Source organism: Leucopleurus acutus, assembly GCF_964270905.1.
Source record: "Leucopleurus acutus genome assembly, chromosome: 14".
Classification (NCBI taxonomy): domain Eukaryota; kingdom Metazoa; phylum Chordata; class Mammalia; order Artiodactyla; family Delphinidae; genus Leucopleurus; species Leucopleurus acutus.
The window spans coordinates 59280889-59298571 of NC_139156.1; the positions used below are offsets into that span (position 1 = coordinate 59280889).

Below are 17683 nucleotides of genomic sequence, written 5' to 3' on the forward strand. Positions count from 1 at the left end.
TGGTAGTGGCAGCAGTCTGCGCCCACCTCTGGAGTCCGAGATGGCAGTGGCGGCTCGTACCTGCCCCTGGAGCTCAGGTAGGCAGTGCCTTGCCACCTGAGAGTGTGTGTGGAGAAAGAAACTCTTATGGAGGTCCCGCCTCTCTCCTCTCGCACCCCCAACAATGGCGTCTTGCCTCTCTCATGGGCCCAAGCTTCTTCCTGTACTCCCTTGATTGAGGCACACCACACCCTAGCCCCCTCAGGCTGTCTGCACGCAGCCAACCCCAGTCCTCTCCCCTGGTCCGACCTCCAAAGCCTGAGCCCCAGCACCCAGCCCCCGCTCACCTCAGTGGACAAGCGTATCAGGCTGGCGAGTGCCGGGTGGTGACACCAACCATCTGTGCAGGTTTCTCTCTGCTTTGCCCTCTGCAAATCCGGTTGCTGCACTCTCCTCTGAGGCTCTAAAGCTCCCCCTCTGTTCTGGCTGATCTCCCCACCAGTGAGGTGACTTCCCAACGTGTGGAAACTTTACCTCTTTCACAGCTCCCTCCTGGGGGCGCAGGTCCCATCCTGATTCCTTTCTCTCTTTTTTTTTCTCTTTTCTTTTGTTCTCCAAGTTATGTGGAGATTTTCTTGCCCTTTTGGAAGTCTGAGGTCTTCTGCCAGCATTCAGTAGATGTTCTGTGAGAATCATTCCACATGTAGATGTATTTTTGATGTATTTGTGGCAGAAGGTGAGCTCCCCATCCTATTCCTCTGCAATCTTGATCCGATTGATGACCCATACTTGTTATTTTTTGTTTTTGTTATTTTTTAGTGGCACATCTCCTAAGGTGCGTGCGAAAACCCACAGATTCCAAGATCCCAAACCCGGAGAGGTGGACCTGAGAATCTATACAGTATTCTAGAGCAATGCTTTCCAGACCTTTCTTTCCATAACAGTCACCTGAGAGAAAGTAATCTGGGAGAAAATAATCTTCAGGGTCCAACCCCATACCACTAAATTCACAATTGCCATGGGAAGAGCCTAGGTAGCTGTACCTTGGGAAAAAAATGTCTCAGGTGATTACTGGGAAACACTGTTCAAGAGCAGTGATTCCTAGCTCTGGCATAGGTGGGAATCAGTCAACCACGGAGGCATCCATCTGACCTGCACTCTTTTATCCCACCCACTCTCTTCTACTTCTTTCTTCTTTCTTCTGTGCTTCTCTGTCACCCCAAGTAATAGTTGTATCTCAATTGCCTTCTTCCCTAGCATACTGGATAGGAAAGGCAATACTGGACCCTTATTTTAAGCATGTCACTGAACTCGTGAGAAAGAAATGGTAGTTCCTTTGTTCCAGAAACAAAACAGAAACTGAAACCTGGAACTCTTGAACAGCTGCCGTTGGTGTGTGGTGGTGTGGAGGGAGAGGGCAGTATTCTAAAACCCAGGGGCTTGGATTTTAATGCTCTTACAGAGACAGAGTCTTGGGCTGCTGTAGATGGGAAGTTGAGAGTGAGACCACCTACCTCGTCGTAAGCCGAGACTCTCAAAAAGATTGGACTAGAAAAAAAGTTCACTCACCATCATATCTGTCTAGGTGCTGGGTAGACAAAAAAAATTTCTCTAAGAATTAGTAATCATAGAGTTATGTTGATCATTAAATAATATGTATTTTCTTAAAACATGCAAGGAACATTTGTATAATAAAAGCTGTCCACTTACCAGGCCACAAAGCAAGTCCTGCCATATACCAAAGAATCAATAGCATACAGACAAAGCTTTCTGACCAAAATACAACAGTCAAAAAAATAAGAAATAATAAATATATAGCAAAAATTATTATGAATAATTCATGAGACAAAGAAGAAATCATAATAAAAACTGCAAAGCAGTTAGAATCAAGTCAACAGTAAAACACCAAATACCAAAACTGTGGGATATAGCTAACGTAGTGCTTAGAGATACATTTGTAATCTTAAGTACAGTCATTAGAAATCAAGAAGAATTTTTTTTTTTTTTTTGCTGTACGCGGGCCTCTCACTGTTGTGGCCTCTCCCATTGCTGAGCACAGGCTCCGGACGCGCAGGCTCAGTGGTCATGGCTCATGGGTCTAGCCGCTCCGGGGCATGTGGGATCTTCCCGGACTGGGGCACAAACCCGTGTCCCCTGCATCGTCAGGTGGACTCTCAACCACTGTGCCACCAGGGAAGCCCATCAAGAAGAATTTTAAACAGAACTTCTGCCTCCAAGAAGATGGACTAGATATACTTTCCTCTATTCCTCTCAGAGCTATAAACCCTGGACATTATTTATATAACAGACTCTGAAAGGTAGAGAGAAGAAAGAAATGAGACTTGAGGAAAGACAGTATGAGTTCCTTGGGTTTTCTTTTCGCCTCATCTATCCCAAACTGTATGCTGAAGAAGCCAGCAGCCTGGAAACAAAAATGGGTACAGATCAAACCAACCAACCACCAACAAAAGTGCTCTCTCTAATCAAAAGACCAGGAAAGGGGGCAGCCTAGCATGACAGAAAACATTTAGACAGAAACTGCTCTACTCCAGTCAAATGCCCAGAAAAAAAAACTGTGGCCCCACCCATACCCAAGCCAAGTGGGGAACCTAGGCTTACACACGCACAAAGCTGAAATAACATGCCTCAACACCCTACTTGAGTGGTGTCAGAGAAGACCAAGTAGGAAGCCAGGACTTTTGTGCTCTATGGTAATGACCCCCCTCTCTCAACATGTGTTTTTTGTTTTTTGTTATTTTCCCTTTGGCCATGCCACGCAGCTTGTGGGATCTTAGTTCCCTGACCGGGGATTGAACCTGTGCCCAGGCAGTGAAAGCACCAAGTCCTAACCACTGGACTGCCAAGGAATTCCCTCAACATGTGGTTTTTTTTTCTTTTTTTTTTTTTTTTTAACATGTGGTTTTAATGGAGACCACACAGGGAGCCAGGGCTTCTGCCCCAATCTGGCAGTAATGAGGTGCTCCTCCACTCCCCACTGGCGTGTGTCAAACGGGGTCTAGTGTAAAATCAAAACTCACCATCACCTAGTGGTAATGCATCTACACCCACTATAGTATCAGTAGAGAACAAGTAAGGAATCAGAACCCCCATTTTCCCTCAGCAGTATGGAGGAGCTGCCCCACTCAGGTATTAATGGAGATTGAGTGGGGAACCTAGACTTCTATCTCCACCTGAAAATAATGAGGCATTGCCTCTCCCCTTCCTGTGTAGGAGCGGTGTCAAAAAATGCCAGCAAAAAAGAAGGTTTAAGTATGATTCAGAGTTTCATAGCATAATATAAAAATTCCAGGTTTCATTTGAAAATCACTCATTATACTAAGAACTAGAAGATCTCAAACTGAATTAAACAAATAATCAGTAGATGGTAACACCAAGATGATAGATATGTTAGCATTATTAGACAAAGATTTTAAAGAAGCCATGATAAAAATGCTTCAATGAGCAATTGTAAACATGTTGGAAACAAATGAAAAAACAATAGATAGACTCATAGGGGAAATAGAAAGTCTCAGTAAGAAATAGAAGATATAAAGAAGAATCTAGTAGAAATTTTAGAACTGAAAAATATATTAACTGCTATGAAAAGCTCAGTGAATGGGCTCAACAGCAGAATGGAGGAAAAAGGGGAAAGAATCAGTGAACTGGAAGATAGAACAATAGAAATTACTCAATCTGAGTAATGTAGAAGAAATAGACTAAAAGAATATGAACAGAACTTCAGAGTCCTGTGGGACTATGCCAAAAGATTTAACAGTGTTATTGGAGTATCAGAAGGAGAGAAGAAAGAGAGTGAGGCTGGAAAAGTATTCAAAGAAGTTAAGCCTGAAAACTCCCCAAATTTGGCTAGAGACATAAACCTACAGATTCAGGAAGCTGAGCAAAGTCCCAACAGGATAAACCCAAAAGAAATCTGTACTAAGGAACACCATAGTAAAACTTCTGAAAACTGAAGACACAGAAAAAAAAAATTGAAAGCAGGAGAAAACAACTACAATGGTATCAGTTTCTCATCAGAAAACATGGAGGCCCAAAGGAAATGGAACAATATTTACAAAGTGGTAAAAGATCTGCTCACCTAGAATGGAATACCTAAATAAAAGATATGAAGTGGAAATCAAGATATTCTCAAATGAAAGAAAACTAAGAATTTGTCACCAGAAGACCTACCCTAAAAGAATGGTTGAAGGAAGTTCTCTGAACAGAAAGGGAATGATAAAAGAAAGAACCTAGAAACATCAGGAAAGAAGAAAGAATATGGTAAGCAAAAATTTGGACAGATAAAATAAGCTTTCCTTCTCCTTGAGTTTTCTAAATTGTGTTTCACACTTGAAACAAAGTATAACACTATCTGATGTGGTTCTGTATATTGAGAAAGTATTTTTGGCAATTATAAACAGGGAGGGCAAGGGGACATAAAGGGAGGTAAGGTTTCTATACTTCATTCAAACTAGTGAAATGATGACATCAGTAGATTGTAATAAATAGTATATATATAATGCAATACCTATAGCAATGACTAGAACATCTATACAAAGAGATATATTCAAAAGTATTATAGATAAATAAAAATGGAATTCTAAAGAATGCTCAGGTAATCCAGAGAAAGGCTGAGAAAAGAAAACAGAGAAATGAAAAAGAGGGGCCAAACAAAACCCAGCAGACTTAAGCCCTAATATATTAATAATTACATTAAATATATCAAGACACAGAGATTACAAATTCGATAAAGAAATACACTATATACAAGAAACTCAAAATATAACCATATGGTAAGGTAAAAAGTAAAAGAATAGAGAAAGATATATCTACATAAATATAAAACTACAAAACATTGCTGAAGGAAATTAAAGATGACACAAATAAATTGAAACATATCACATGTTCATGGATCAGAAGATTTAATATTGTTACAATATTAGCACTTCTCCAAGTAATCTACAGATTCAGTGCAATCCCTATAAAAATTCCAAAGACATTTTTTTGCAGAAATAAAAAAAAACCCTTTCTATAATTCATATGAAATCTTAAGAGACCCCAAATATCCAAAACAGTCTTAAAAAAGAACAAAGTTGGGGGTCTCATACTTTGTTTTCAAAACCTACTACAAAGCTACAGTAATCAAAACAGGGTGATATTTACAGAAACAGAGACATACAGAACAGTGGAATAGAATAGAGAGCTGAGGAATAAACCCTAACATATATGGTCAAATGATTTTTGACAAGGATGCCAAGACCATTCAATAGGGAGGGTAAGTCTTTTCAACTAGTAGTGCTAGGAAAACTGGATATCCACATGCAAAAGAATGAAGTTGGACTCTTACCTAACACCACATTCAAAACTTAATGCAAAAATGGATCAAGGACCTAAATGTAAGTTCTAAAACAATAAAGCACTTAGAAAAAAACATAGGTCAAAACTTCATCATATTAGATTTCTCATTGACTCTTGGATAGGATAGCAAAGGCACAGGTAACAAAATACAAAAATGGACAAATTGAACTTCATCAAAATTTAAAACTTTGGGGCATCAAAAGACACTATCCACAGAGTATAAAGACAACCCACAGAATGTGAGAAAATATTTACAAATCATATATCTGATAGGGGGTTAATATCTAGAATATATAGAGAACTCCTAAAATTCAATACCAAAAATACCCCAAACAACCTAATTCAAAAATGGGAAAAGGATTTGAATAGACTTTTTTCCAAAGATGATCTACAAATGGCCAGTAAACACATGAAAAAATAGTCAACATCACTAATTAGGGAAATGCTAACCAAAAATACGAGATACAATCTCATACCCATTAAGATGGCTTCTGTCAAAGAAACAGAAAACAAGTGTTGGCAAGGATGTAGACACATCGGAACCATTGTGTACTTTTGGTGGGACTGTAAAATGGTGTGGTTACTGTAGGAACTGGTGGTTCCTCAAAAAATTAAGAATAGAATGACCGTATGATCCAGCGATTTCACTTCTGGCAATATATACAAAAGAATTGAAAGGGTCTCAAAGAGATATATGTACACTTATGTTCATAGGAGCATTATTCACAAAAGGTAAAATGTGGAAGCAATCCACATGTCCATTGACAGATGAATGGATAAGCAAAATGTGGTATATACGTACAGTAGAATATTGTTCAGCTGTGAAAGGAAGGAAAGTGTGACATATGCTATACCGTGGATGAACTTTGAGAACATTATGTTAAGTGAAATAAGCCAGTCATGAAAAGACAAGTACTGTATGATTTCACTTATATGAGGTACCTAGAGTAGTCAAATGCATAGGGATAGAAAGTATCCTGGTGATTTCCAGGGGGAGGGGAAAATGGGGAGTTATTGTTGAACAGGTATAAAATTTCTGTTTTAGAAGGTGAAGAGTTATGGAGATGGATAGCTGTGATGGTGGCACAAAAATGTGAATATACTTAGTACCACTGGACTGATACTTAAAAATGGTTAGGATGATCAACTTTATGTAATGTGTATTTTAAAACAATTTTAAAAAGACATAAAAAAGAATATTCTGCCATTACTCATGAAAACTTTGATAAAATGGACAATTTAGAAAACCTAAAGAAATGGAAAACACATCAGTAGAGTGAAGGAGACTTAAGAGACACCAGCTAATCACAATGTGTGGACCTTATTTGGATCCTGATTCAAAGAAAATGCTGTTGAGAGGTATGAGGTGGAACAAAAGGAAAGGCATACCATATTAAACAGGAATGCTCAACATAACAAAGATGTCATTCTCCCTCAGTTTACCTATAAGTTTAACATGATCTCTATAAATCTGCCAACATTATTTTTTTAATTGTAGAATGCTTACAGAAAGAAGTTTTTTTTAAAAAATTTATATTTTATTTATTTTTGGCTGCATTGGGTTCTCATTGCTGCACATGGGCTTTCTCTAATTGCTGCGAGTGGGGGCTAGTCTTTGCTGCGGTGTGCGTCCTTCTCATTGCAGTGGCTTCTCTTGTTGCGGGGCATGGGCTCTAGGCAAACGGGTTTCAGTAGTTGTGGCACACAGGCTGTAGAGCGCAGGCTCAGTAGTTGTGGCACACAGGCTTAGTTGCTCCGTGGCATGTGGTATCTTCCCGGACCAGGGATCGAACCCATGTCCCCTGCACTGGCAGGAGGATTCTTAACCACTGCACCACCAGGGAAGTGCCCAGAAAAAAGTTTTTAAAGTAAGAATAATCAGGAATTTCTGAAAAAGTTAATGAGGGATTATTAATCCTACACGAGAGTAAAACATAGTGTAAGACCATAATAAAACAATGAGGTGTTTGTGCATGCAGAGACTTACAGATTATTAGGACAGACTAGCAGGTCCAGAGATCGTCACCAGTACTTCTGGTAAGTTAGCATCTGATTAAGATGACATTTCACATCAGTAGGGGAAAAGGTGGTCTATGTAATCAATGGTGTAAGGACACCTGGGTAGCTCTCTGGAAAAAGATGTAACTAATATCTCAGAATTACACCAAAATAAATTCTATGTGGATAAAAATGTGTACAAAGTTAAACCATGTAAGTAGGTACCATAAGAAATCATGGAATTAAAACAAATAAACATAGGGACTGGGGACTTCCCTGGTGGTCCAGTGGTTAAGAATCCTTCCAATGCAGGGAACATGGGTTTATTCCCTGGTCGGGAACTAAGATCCCACATGCCACGGGGCAGCTAAGCCCGTGTGCTGCAACAACTGAGTCCACACACTCTAGAGACCACGTGCCACAGCTAGAGAGAAGCCCCCACGCCACAATGAAGATATTGCATGCCGCAACGAAGACCCAATGCATCCAAATAAATAAATATTTTTTAAAAAAAGGAAAAAGGGACTTTCAGGTTCCTTCTTTATTTTATTTTATTTTTAAAATTTATTTATTTATTTATTTTTGGCTGCACTAAGTCTTCATTGCTGCACGTGGGCTTTCCCTAGTTGTGACGAGCGGGGGCTACTCTTAGTTGTGGTGCACGGGCTTCGTGTTGTGGTGGCTTCTCTTGTTGGAGAGTACAGGCTCTAGACGCTCAGGCTTCGGTAGTTGTGTCATGCGGGCTCAGTAGTTGTGGCTCACAGGCTCTAGAGTGCAGCCTCAGTGGTTGTGGCACATGGGCTTAGTTGCTCTGCGGCATATGGGATCTTCCCGGACCAGAGCTCGAACCCGTGTCCCTGCATTGGCATGCGGATTCTTAACCACTGCACCACCAGGGAAGTCCCAGATGATGATTTTTAGTCTTTCCTAAAATTGATTGAGGGAGTCATGACCAGTAATTTCTTATACATGAAATAGAATAGAAAATACCTAAGGATTTTGAGCTAAGGATGAATATTACATGAAACTTTGTTATAATCATATGTATCAGTAAGTTTATACATATGTGTGTACATGATTATGATGTAAAAATCCTTTTTAAAAATAATTTGCATGCAAAAAGATTAATAAGTCACTGAGGAGGTCCAGTATCTTCCACTGGAAGTCACTAATAATGGTGCCTTCTCAAGTTTCAAGTTCATTTCTCTTAACTTGAATTTCTCTGACAATGATTTGTTTGTTGCACCTTGGTTATCTGATGTGTGAGCTAGACATGTTCTCATTTTCTTTGTTTTGATTTTTCTAGTAACGATGACTGAAGTTTTACCAAAGGAAAAGAAACAGAAAGAGGAGAAGACCATGATTCTTGGTCAAGCTGTGGTGGACCTTCTTCCTTTACTGGAAGGTCAGATGTGTGATTTGCTCAAAAGCAGAAATAAACTTATTTCTCATAAAACTTAGTTCCAGAGAAGTGCAAAAATCAGCCTCAGTGAGTTTGAGGGATTCACTGAAAGATGAGCACAGTTATTTCTGCCTAACCCTTCCTTCTTTGGCTTGACTTGGCCTTCTTTTCGCAGGAGAGGGTTCGTTTGAAACGATGGTCCCATTGCACCCTGTGCCAGGCTCGCCCTTGGAAGCTCTTCGATCAGGTATTAAGGTAATTAGAGTTTTAACTCTTAACATATCAGCCTGATATTCAGTCAAGCCTGTCTGCTCTTAAGGTTAAATTTAGTTGAGTCCAATTCATCAGGCACCTTCTTTTCACAGGCACACATAGTGCTAGGTTCTGGGAAACAAAGATGAATAAGGAAACTCCTACTTTAGGAGTTCATAATCTACACATCAGAGGTTATGACCAATGTGATTAAATGGTGGGTTGGGGCATATGGACACAGAGTAGGTATCTGTTACTTTGCCCAGGGGTAGATGCAGGGAAGGCTTAACCATGGAAATGCCTCTTTAACTATGACCTGTTGAATTAAATTAAATAGTATATGAATGCATCTAACACACTTTCTGGCATGGTAGCCTGCCTCTGGTCATTGGAGGAGGGGAAGCATGAATTGGTAGGCTGTGTTACTGGTTTGTGTTCTGGACTTTGTTTCCCAGTTCCTCCTGGGATCAGTAGCTTCTTGGGGCACTGCTTTTGCCACTCTTGTGCAAGTACACTCACTCTCAGCAGATACCACAGCTGTCTTCAGTTTTGCACAAGTAAGACCCAACTGCCCCAACTATTCTGAATGCAGTTCCTTACTTAACTGTTGATGTAAGCCCCTTCCTGATTCTTGTTGATTCTGACCTTCGAGCTGCCACAATCCACTCCTACATCTGCTGTGATTCTCTCCTCTTATTTTAGGATGTGATTGGTTTCTTCTAGGTTTTTTTGGTAGATCTGATTTAATTTGCTTTCTGTCTTTCAATGATTCCTAAAAATGTGTAGTCCAGTGATGGCATTTCTTGTTTTCCAGGGCTATTGTAGCATTATTGTTTTATTGGATATAAAGATAATCATTTAATATCCTTCTGTCATTCCATGTGATTTGTGCTGGAAAGAGGTAGATATCTGGGCTCTATCTGCCTTCCTTGGTCCAGTGTCCCAGTCTATGTACTGTTGATTTCCCTTAGATCTTATAGAAGAAGAGAAGGGAAGGGCTCTAGCTTAGGGATAAGGTTCTCTTCTTGGATTTATCTCTAACTCATGGGACCTTAAAAAAGCTATTTGAATCCTCTGTATGGAAATAATTAAACCTGACCTTCTTACCTTGAGCAATGATATGAGGTTCAAATGAGATAATGTGAAAAAAGGGAGGCCTCTAGCATTTTCAAATGTCTGCGTAATTTTATTCTTATACAGCAGTGCAGTCTTGAAGTTAAAGTATTTGTGGCGGAGCCCTTATTGACCACAGCCCAGATCTCAGGAGGCAATCTCCTGAAGGTCACATTGGAGGCTGCCTACTCTGTGCCTGAATCCTTCATTCCAATGGGGCTGCTGCAGAACTTCATGGTTGGTCTGCAAGTTCCATCAGCTGGAGAGGTAAAGACTTACAGCAAGATATTTATAGAGATTTAAACACTCATATGGTCATCTCTTCCTCACCTTCTAAGATTTCATTCAAAGCAGGCTCTGTTAATGGCTGAGATTTATTTTAGGCTCAAAAACATAAAGTTTACTTCTGTTTTATACATGCATGTTAATATTTATAGTTTACATGTTATATACATGTATATATATATATACTACATATAATTTATATCAATACATACATATTTATGATGGAAAATATATAAAACATTTAAAATCTGACAATTTTAGATGTAGTATTTCTTTTTTTTTTTTTGCGGTACGCGGGCCTCTCACTGTTGTGGCCCCTCCCAGTGCGGAGCACAGGCTCCGGACGCGCAGGCTCAGCGGCCATGGCTCACGGGCTCAGCCGCTCCTCGGCATGTGGGATCTTCCCGGACCAGGGCACGAACCCGTGTCCCCTGCAGTCAACCACTGCACTACCAGGGAAGCCCTGGATGTAGTATTTCTACACAGATTACTTTTATGCATATATTTTATATAATGTACTTTATTATACAAAACTTTCTTTTAATTCCAGGTTATTTTCTTAGTCCAGATTTCTATAGAATGCTTGTGTATGGGTCTTTTGAGGCTCTTGAGATTTCCAAATTGCTTGCTAAAAAAATGTAATTAGTTAATACTCTTACCTGCTTTATTGCCATTTTACATTTTTCGTATAGAAATCTCCAATTCTCCTTCACCATTTAACATTCCCACCTGCAGTACACAAGGGTTCCAATTTCTCCACATATACCAACACTTGTTATTTTCTGTTTTTTGATAATAGCTATCCTAATAGATGTGAAGTAGCATCTCCTTGTGTTTTTGATTTGCATCCCCCTGGTGACTAATGATGTTGAGCATCTTTTCATGTGCTTATTGGCCATTTGTATATCTTCTTTGGGGAAATGTCTATTCAAGTCCTTCGCCCATTTCTGAATTGGGTTGTTTGTCATTGTGTTGTTGGAGTTTTAGGAGTTCTCTCTATATTTTAGCTATTACTCCCTTATTAGATATGTGATTTGCAAATATTTTCTCCCATTCTATTGGTTGCCGTTTTTACTCTGGTTAGTATCTTTTTTTTTTTTTTTTTTTTTTTGCTGTACGCGGGCCTCTCACTGTTGTGGCCTCTCCCGTTGCGGAGCACAGGCTCCAGACGCGCAGGCTCAGCAGCCATGGCGCACGGGCCCAGCCGATCCGCAGCATGTGGGATCTTTCCGGACCGGGGCACAAACCCGTGTCCCCTGCATCGGCAGGCAGACTCTCAACCACTGTGCCACCAGGGAAGCCCAAGTTTAGTGTCTTTTTAAAATAATTAATTTATTTATTTGGCCGTGCCGCATCTTAGTTGTGGCACATAAATTCTTCGTTAGGTTGCCACATGTGAGATCTTTTAGTTGTGGCGTGTGGGATCTTTAGTTGCAGCATGTGGAATCTAGTTCCCTGGCCAGGGATCGAACCCCAGCCCCCTGCATTGGGAGCATGGAGTCTTAGCCACTGGACCACCAGGGAAGTCCCTGGTTATTGTCTCTTGATACCCCAAAATTTTAAATTCTGATGAAGTTCAATTTGTCCATTTTTTTCTTTTGTTGTTGTAACCAAGAAATCATTGCCAAATCTGATGTCACAAGGCTTTTCCCCCTGTGTTTGTGTGTAAGAGTTTTATAGTTTTAGCTCTTATGTTTAGGCCTTTGCTCCATTTTGAGTTAATTTTTGTATATGGTGTTAGGTAAGAACCAACTACATTCTTTTGCACGTGAATAACTAGCACCTGCTTAGCACCATTTGTTGAAAAGACTGTCCTGTCCCTATTGAATGGTCTTTTGTTTTAAATAAATTTATTTTATTTATTTATTTATTTTTGACTGCATTGGGTCTTTGTTGCTGCACGTGGGCTTTCTCTAGTTGCGGTGAGTGGGGGCTACTCTTCATTGTGGTAAGCGAGCTTCTCATTGCAGTGGCTTCTCTTGTTGCGAGCATGGGCTCTAGGTGTGCAGGCTTCAGTATTGTGGCATGTGGGCTCAGTAGTTGTGGCACGTGGGCTCAGTAGTTGTGGCTCATGGTCTCTAGAGCGCAGGCTCAGTAGTTGTGGCACACGGGCTTAGTTGCTCTGCAGCATGTGGGATCTTCCCGGACCAGGGCTCTAACTTGTGTCCCCTGCATTGGCAGGCAGATTCTTAACTGCTGCGCCACCAGGGAAGCCCTGAGTGGTCTTGGCATCCTTAATTTTGACAATTTTTGCTGGCATTGGTTTTTTTGGGTTTTTTTTGAGGAGCAGATTTTCAAAGATTCTTACTCTGCTATTCTAGAAATACCCCTCCTTCACAGAAGTTTTAAAACTTAACCCAAAGAACTAGAATAGTTGAGTTACAGGTTATGCCAATTTTACTTTTTATAAGAGGCTACAGAATTGCTTTCCATAGTTGTACAAATTTACACTTCCATCAACTATGTATAAGCATACCATTCTCTTCACAATGCTGTCAACACAATATTTTCAGACTTTGACTTTGCCCATCTACAGTTTAAAATAGTATCTCATTGTTTTAATGTGCATTTCACTTATTATTAATGATTTTTAGCATGTTTTTATTTAAATGTTGGATTTTTGAATTTCTCTTTCTATAAATTGTCTGTTTATAACTTTATCAATTTTCTATTGCAAGTATATTTTAGATAAATTACAGATATGAAAATGCCTATATTTTTAGCCCTTTGTCAGATTTGTTTATTTTTTAAAAGATAAGTTTTAAAAAGGTACATCATGACTCTCATATAAATATAAAATGACATAAAGTGTTTAAACCAGTTCAGAGGAGAATCTGGGGACTTCCCTGGTGGTCCAGTGGCTAAAGACTCTGTGCTCCCAGTGCAGGGGACCCGGGTTCTATTTCTGGTCAGGAAAGTAGATCCCATATGTGGCAACTAAGAGTTTTCATGCCACACTAAAGATCCCACATGTGGCAACTAAGAGTTTTCATGCCACAACTAAAGATCCCACATGCCACAGTGAAGATCCCACATGCTGCAACTAAGACTCAACCCAGCCAAATAAAGAAATAAAGAAATATTTTTGAAAAAGGAGAATCTGAACAAATGACCCATATATACAAACAACTAGGAATCTTGAAATATATTTGCTAATAATTCAAAACTTATCAGCCATAGTGCAATGATCAATTATATCTCCACTGGACAAAATACATGTCCATATCTATGGACAAGAATAATTTGCATTATTATCAATTTTCTATAAATTATGGAATTATAAAATAGCAAGACAATGAAGGACACAGTCCCCTCTTTAGAAACAGATAATCACAGAAGGATCTGTTAGACAACACCTGGCATTCCATTGAAAAGACACTTCAGTAATCTTTTTTTGTCCACTTCAAAGTCTTTCACAAAATTTCCTGATACATGGTATTTATTTCTGTAGAAAGACTATCCCATTTTCTTCAAGAATGGAACTCTGAAGCTTGGAGGGGAAAGAGAACCTGTTCCTCGGCCCAAAAAATGGCCTATTGCCAACATTCTGGCTCCAGGAGCTAATAACATTCCTGATGCTTTCATTGTTGGTGGGCCCTATGAGGAAGAAGAAGGGGAACTCAACCATCCTGAGGTGAGAGAATTAGGCGGGTTTGGTGATAATCTCAGTGCACTGACATATGATAAAACATATGTTTACAGTTTGTAAATCACTGTAATTCATATACATCCATCACCTCTTAAAATAAAACAGGTGTATGTCAAAATAAAACAATTATCTATAAAGTTCTGATTAAAATATTTCCTGACTTCTTAAGTCCAACAAACAAAATCATTGATTTAATTCATATTTATTCTTTATTTTATTTGAAATTTATTTATTTATGAGTAGGTTATAATACAGTTACAGGTCAAAATAAAACATTAAGAGATATGCAGTTAAAGTCTCCCCCCTCCTCCATGTCTCTTCTTCCTAATTCCTTCCCAGATCATCACCCTGGTAGTTAACCTTTGTTATAGTTTCTTGTGTTTCCTTCTGGTTACATTTTTATGCATATAAAAGCAAAAGTAAATAGTCAAAAGAAGACTCAGAAGCAAAAACATTTAGAAAAGTAAAGTTTCCTCGAAAAGGATGCAAGGGAGTCAGATTTCAGAAAGACTGGCTCAAAGACATCAGTGTAGTAAAAGTCAGGGATCAAATTGTTTTTCTTTAGGGAGTCCAGATTTATAGGAAGTATTCAAAGTCTTGCTGTTTTGAGATCTAGAACCTGTCAAGAAGACTCTGCTATTTTTGCTTTATCTCAAGTGTGAAATGTTTATTTATTTCTTTTTAATTGAGTATATATAAGTGCTTAATCATATTGGAAGTAGGGAAAATGTGTTTTTTCTTCACATACCCATACACACGTATACCTACACGTATTCTTTCCCTGTCATTTTTTTTTTTCACAAATGGTGGCATACTCACACACTTCTGCAACTTGCTTTTTTCGCTTTATAGTGTATCTTGGAGATTTCTTCCACATTCTTTTTCTTTCTTTATTTGTACTTGTATAACAGAGCAGGACCCTATGGGACCTTCTGGGGACAGGCCTTTCCCCCAAATCCTCTGCTTTAGCTCCTCTCTGAAGTACCTAGATAATAATATTTGAGGCACATTTCCTGAGCTGTTTTACAGATGTGAAAACCCCCCACCAAATGGAAGATGACCATAAGCACATAGGCCCAGGCCTCCTGGAGCCTAAGTACTGAAAATGTTAACCCCTGTGACACCACCCTGTTCCCTCACCATCAGCCAATTAGAGAATTGTGCATGAGCTGATCACATACCTTGCGACCCCCCTGCCCCCCCCACACCGGGCTTTTAAAAATTTTTGCTGAAACTCTTCAGAAAGCTTGGGGTTTTTATGGCATGAGCCACCCGTATCCTTGCATGGCCCTGAAATAAACCTTTTTATCTCTGCTCCAAACTCCAACGTTTTGGTTTGTTTGGCCTCGCTGTGCATTCGGCACACGAACTCGCGCTAACACTTGCTTTATGATATACTTTTTTTAAAGTATAGACATACTTTAACTTGCTTAACCAGTCTCCTGTTAGTGAACATTTCAGTTGTTGAAATTATTTTCTTCTTGTTCCTTCCCTTCCTCTTTCTTTCTTTCTTTCTTTCTCTTTCACTCTTACTTCACATTTTTCTACAACCTATGTTTGTCAAGAGCATAGAAAATGCTGTAAACACATTTGCAAATGTATTTTGAATGAGCTGATAATCATTAGTGGAAACATTCAATAAAGTAATTTTACAATGAGTGGTTGAATTACTTTCAGTATCTGATTCTAAATATTTTAAATAGGGATAAGGCTAGCAATATTTTAAAAACATTGTGCAGTGTCTTTTCTCATCATTGTGATTACTAAAAATTCATGCTCTTCTTACATTAATGTTTTCATTTAGATCAGATATTTTATTTTAGATATTTAGATTTTATATTGCATTTTAATTTAGATAACTAGTTCTCAACCCTGGTTGCTCATCACAGTCACCTGGAAAGCTTTTAAAATAGTAACCATGGCCAAGCTCTAACCCAGATCAATTACATAAGAATTTACTTTTAAAATAATACCAATGCCCAGTTTTTGATTTTTTTTTTATCAGCTCCCAGATAATTCTAATATGCATCCACGGTTGAGAATCACTGATTAAGGTTATGTGAGTGAATATTTGGCAGTTAGTATTAGATTGATATAAGGATAATATAAGTATTTTATTTTATATACTGTATTAATAGTAAAGTACCCTAAAATTTAAGATGTGGTAGTATTTTCAGTAGTAGTCATACTTATAGTAGTATTAGTAGCAGTAATAAAAGTATTGTGGCCAAATCCATTAAAAGAATGCCCCACAGATGGAGCAGGAGACAACCATGGCATACTGAGAGAGTAAAAGTCTCTGTCTTATGATTTTATAGGACAGGGAATTTAGGAACCAAGCAGAGTGCATAAAGAAAAGGATTACTTGGGACTTGGAAAGTCGCTGCTACCTTGATCCTCCTGCAGTGATCAGGTAGGAAGAGGGAGGGAATATGTCTAACCAACAGAGATGTAGGTGGGAAGAAATGTTACTTTTGTTTATTTATATTTGAGTTAAGGTGATCCTGAGGTTCTCTTCCACCACATCTGCTAATAGCAGGCTTCTAGTGATGGTAGCTTAACCATGGGGGATTCTTGTTTCCTTCAGAGCTGGTATGTGTGGTGGCTCTACAGTATTATTAGATATCCAGGCTCAATCTTCCTCTTTGCTCTACCTTCTTTAACATGTACGTTCCATCCACAAGGTTGTCTCATGGTTCAAGATGGCTATTGGAGCTCCAGCCTGCACTTTCACATTCCTGTCAGAATGTTGGAAGAGGGGAGTGCTTATGGATTAAAAAAGGACACATGCTGGCTGTATTAGCCCCTCTTATAGAACCTTCCTGGAATCTGACAACCCCTGTTTACATCTCATTGGCCATCTCTCGATGCAAAAGAGGCTTAGGAAATAATGGTTTTGTTGGACACATTGTCACCCAGACTAGATCAGGATTTATATACTAAAGCAGAACATGACACAGTTTTGTGTGGGTAACTATCGGTCTCTGTCACAGTGACCTGGAGATTAGGGAGAGGTGAGAAATAGAGGATTATCAATATATGTATAATCTGAATGAAAATCTCTGTTTTTTTCAAATAATAGACTATTTTTTAGAACAGTTTTAGGATTACAGAAAAATTGATCAGATATTTCAGAGTTCCTATATACCCAATTTGACAGTAGTATATAATATTAATGTACATTGTTGGATTTGATTTGCTGATATGTTATTAAGGACACATTGTTACTATTATTACTTTGAACAGTTATCTATTTGACTAATTAAAAATAAGAAAAAAATTTTAATTTATTTTACTTTAATCTGTTTCATTCTCTGATTTTCTTCCTTTCTTTATGTAGATCCACATTTCTGGCCCACATCATTTCCTTTTCTCTGAAGACTTTTAGCATTTCTTTTTTTTTTTAATAGGCATTTTAAAAAATTAAATTTATTTGTTTTCATTTTTGGCTGTGTTGGGTCTTTGTTGTGTGTGCAGGCTTTCTCTAGTTGCGGCGAGCGGGGGCTACTCTTCATTGCAGTGCGTGGGCTTCTCATTGTCGTGGCTTCTCTTGCTGGGGAGCACGGGCTCTAGGCATGCGGGCTTCAGTAGTTGTGGCACGTGGCTCAATAGTTGTGGCTCACGGGCTTAGTTGCTCTGTGGCATGTGGG

The 17683-nt window shown here is 39.0% G+C and overlaps 1 protein-coding gene across 5 annotated transcripts in view; it reads left to right on the forward strand.

The window, feature by feature from the left end:
* The window catches only part of CFAP70 (cilia and flagella associated protein 70), a gene marked incomplete at its 5' end in the record, with an annotated part of 86689 nt that overhangs the window by 8258 nt on the left and 60748 nt on the right, over nt 1–17683 (forward strand). For 4 of the 5 annotated variants that reach the window (XM_082854031.1, XM_082854028.1, XM_082854027.1 and 1 more), the window contains 5 exons: nt 8639–8737; nt 8910–8989; nt 10187–10366; nt 13836–14018; nt 16352–16446. In XM_082854031.1, coding sequence (XP_082710157.1) covers nt 8639–8737; nt 8910–8989; nt 10187–10366; nt 13836–14018; nt 16352–16446 — 637 coding nt within the window. Of the gene's footprint in view, nt 1–8638; nt 8745–8909; nt 8990–10186; nt 10367–13835; nt 14019–16351; nt 16447–17683 lie in introns of all 5 variants that reach the window. The other variant, XM_082854030.1, reaches the window with a different exon arrangement.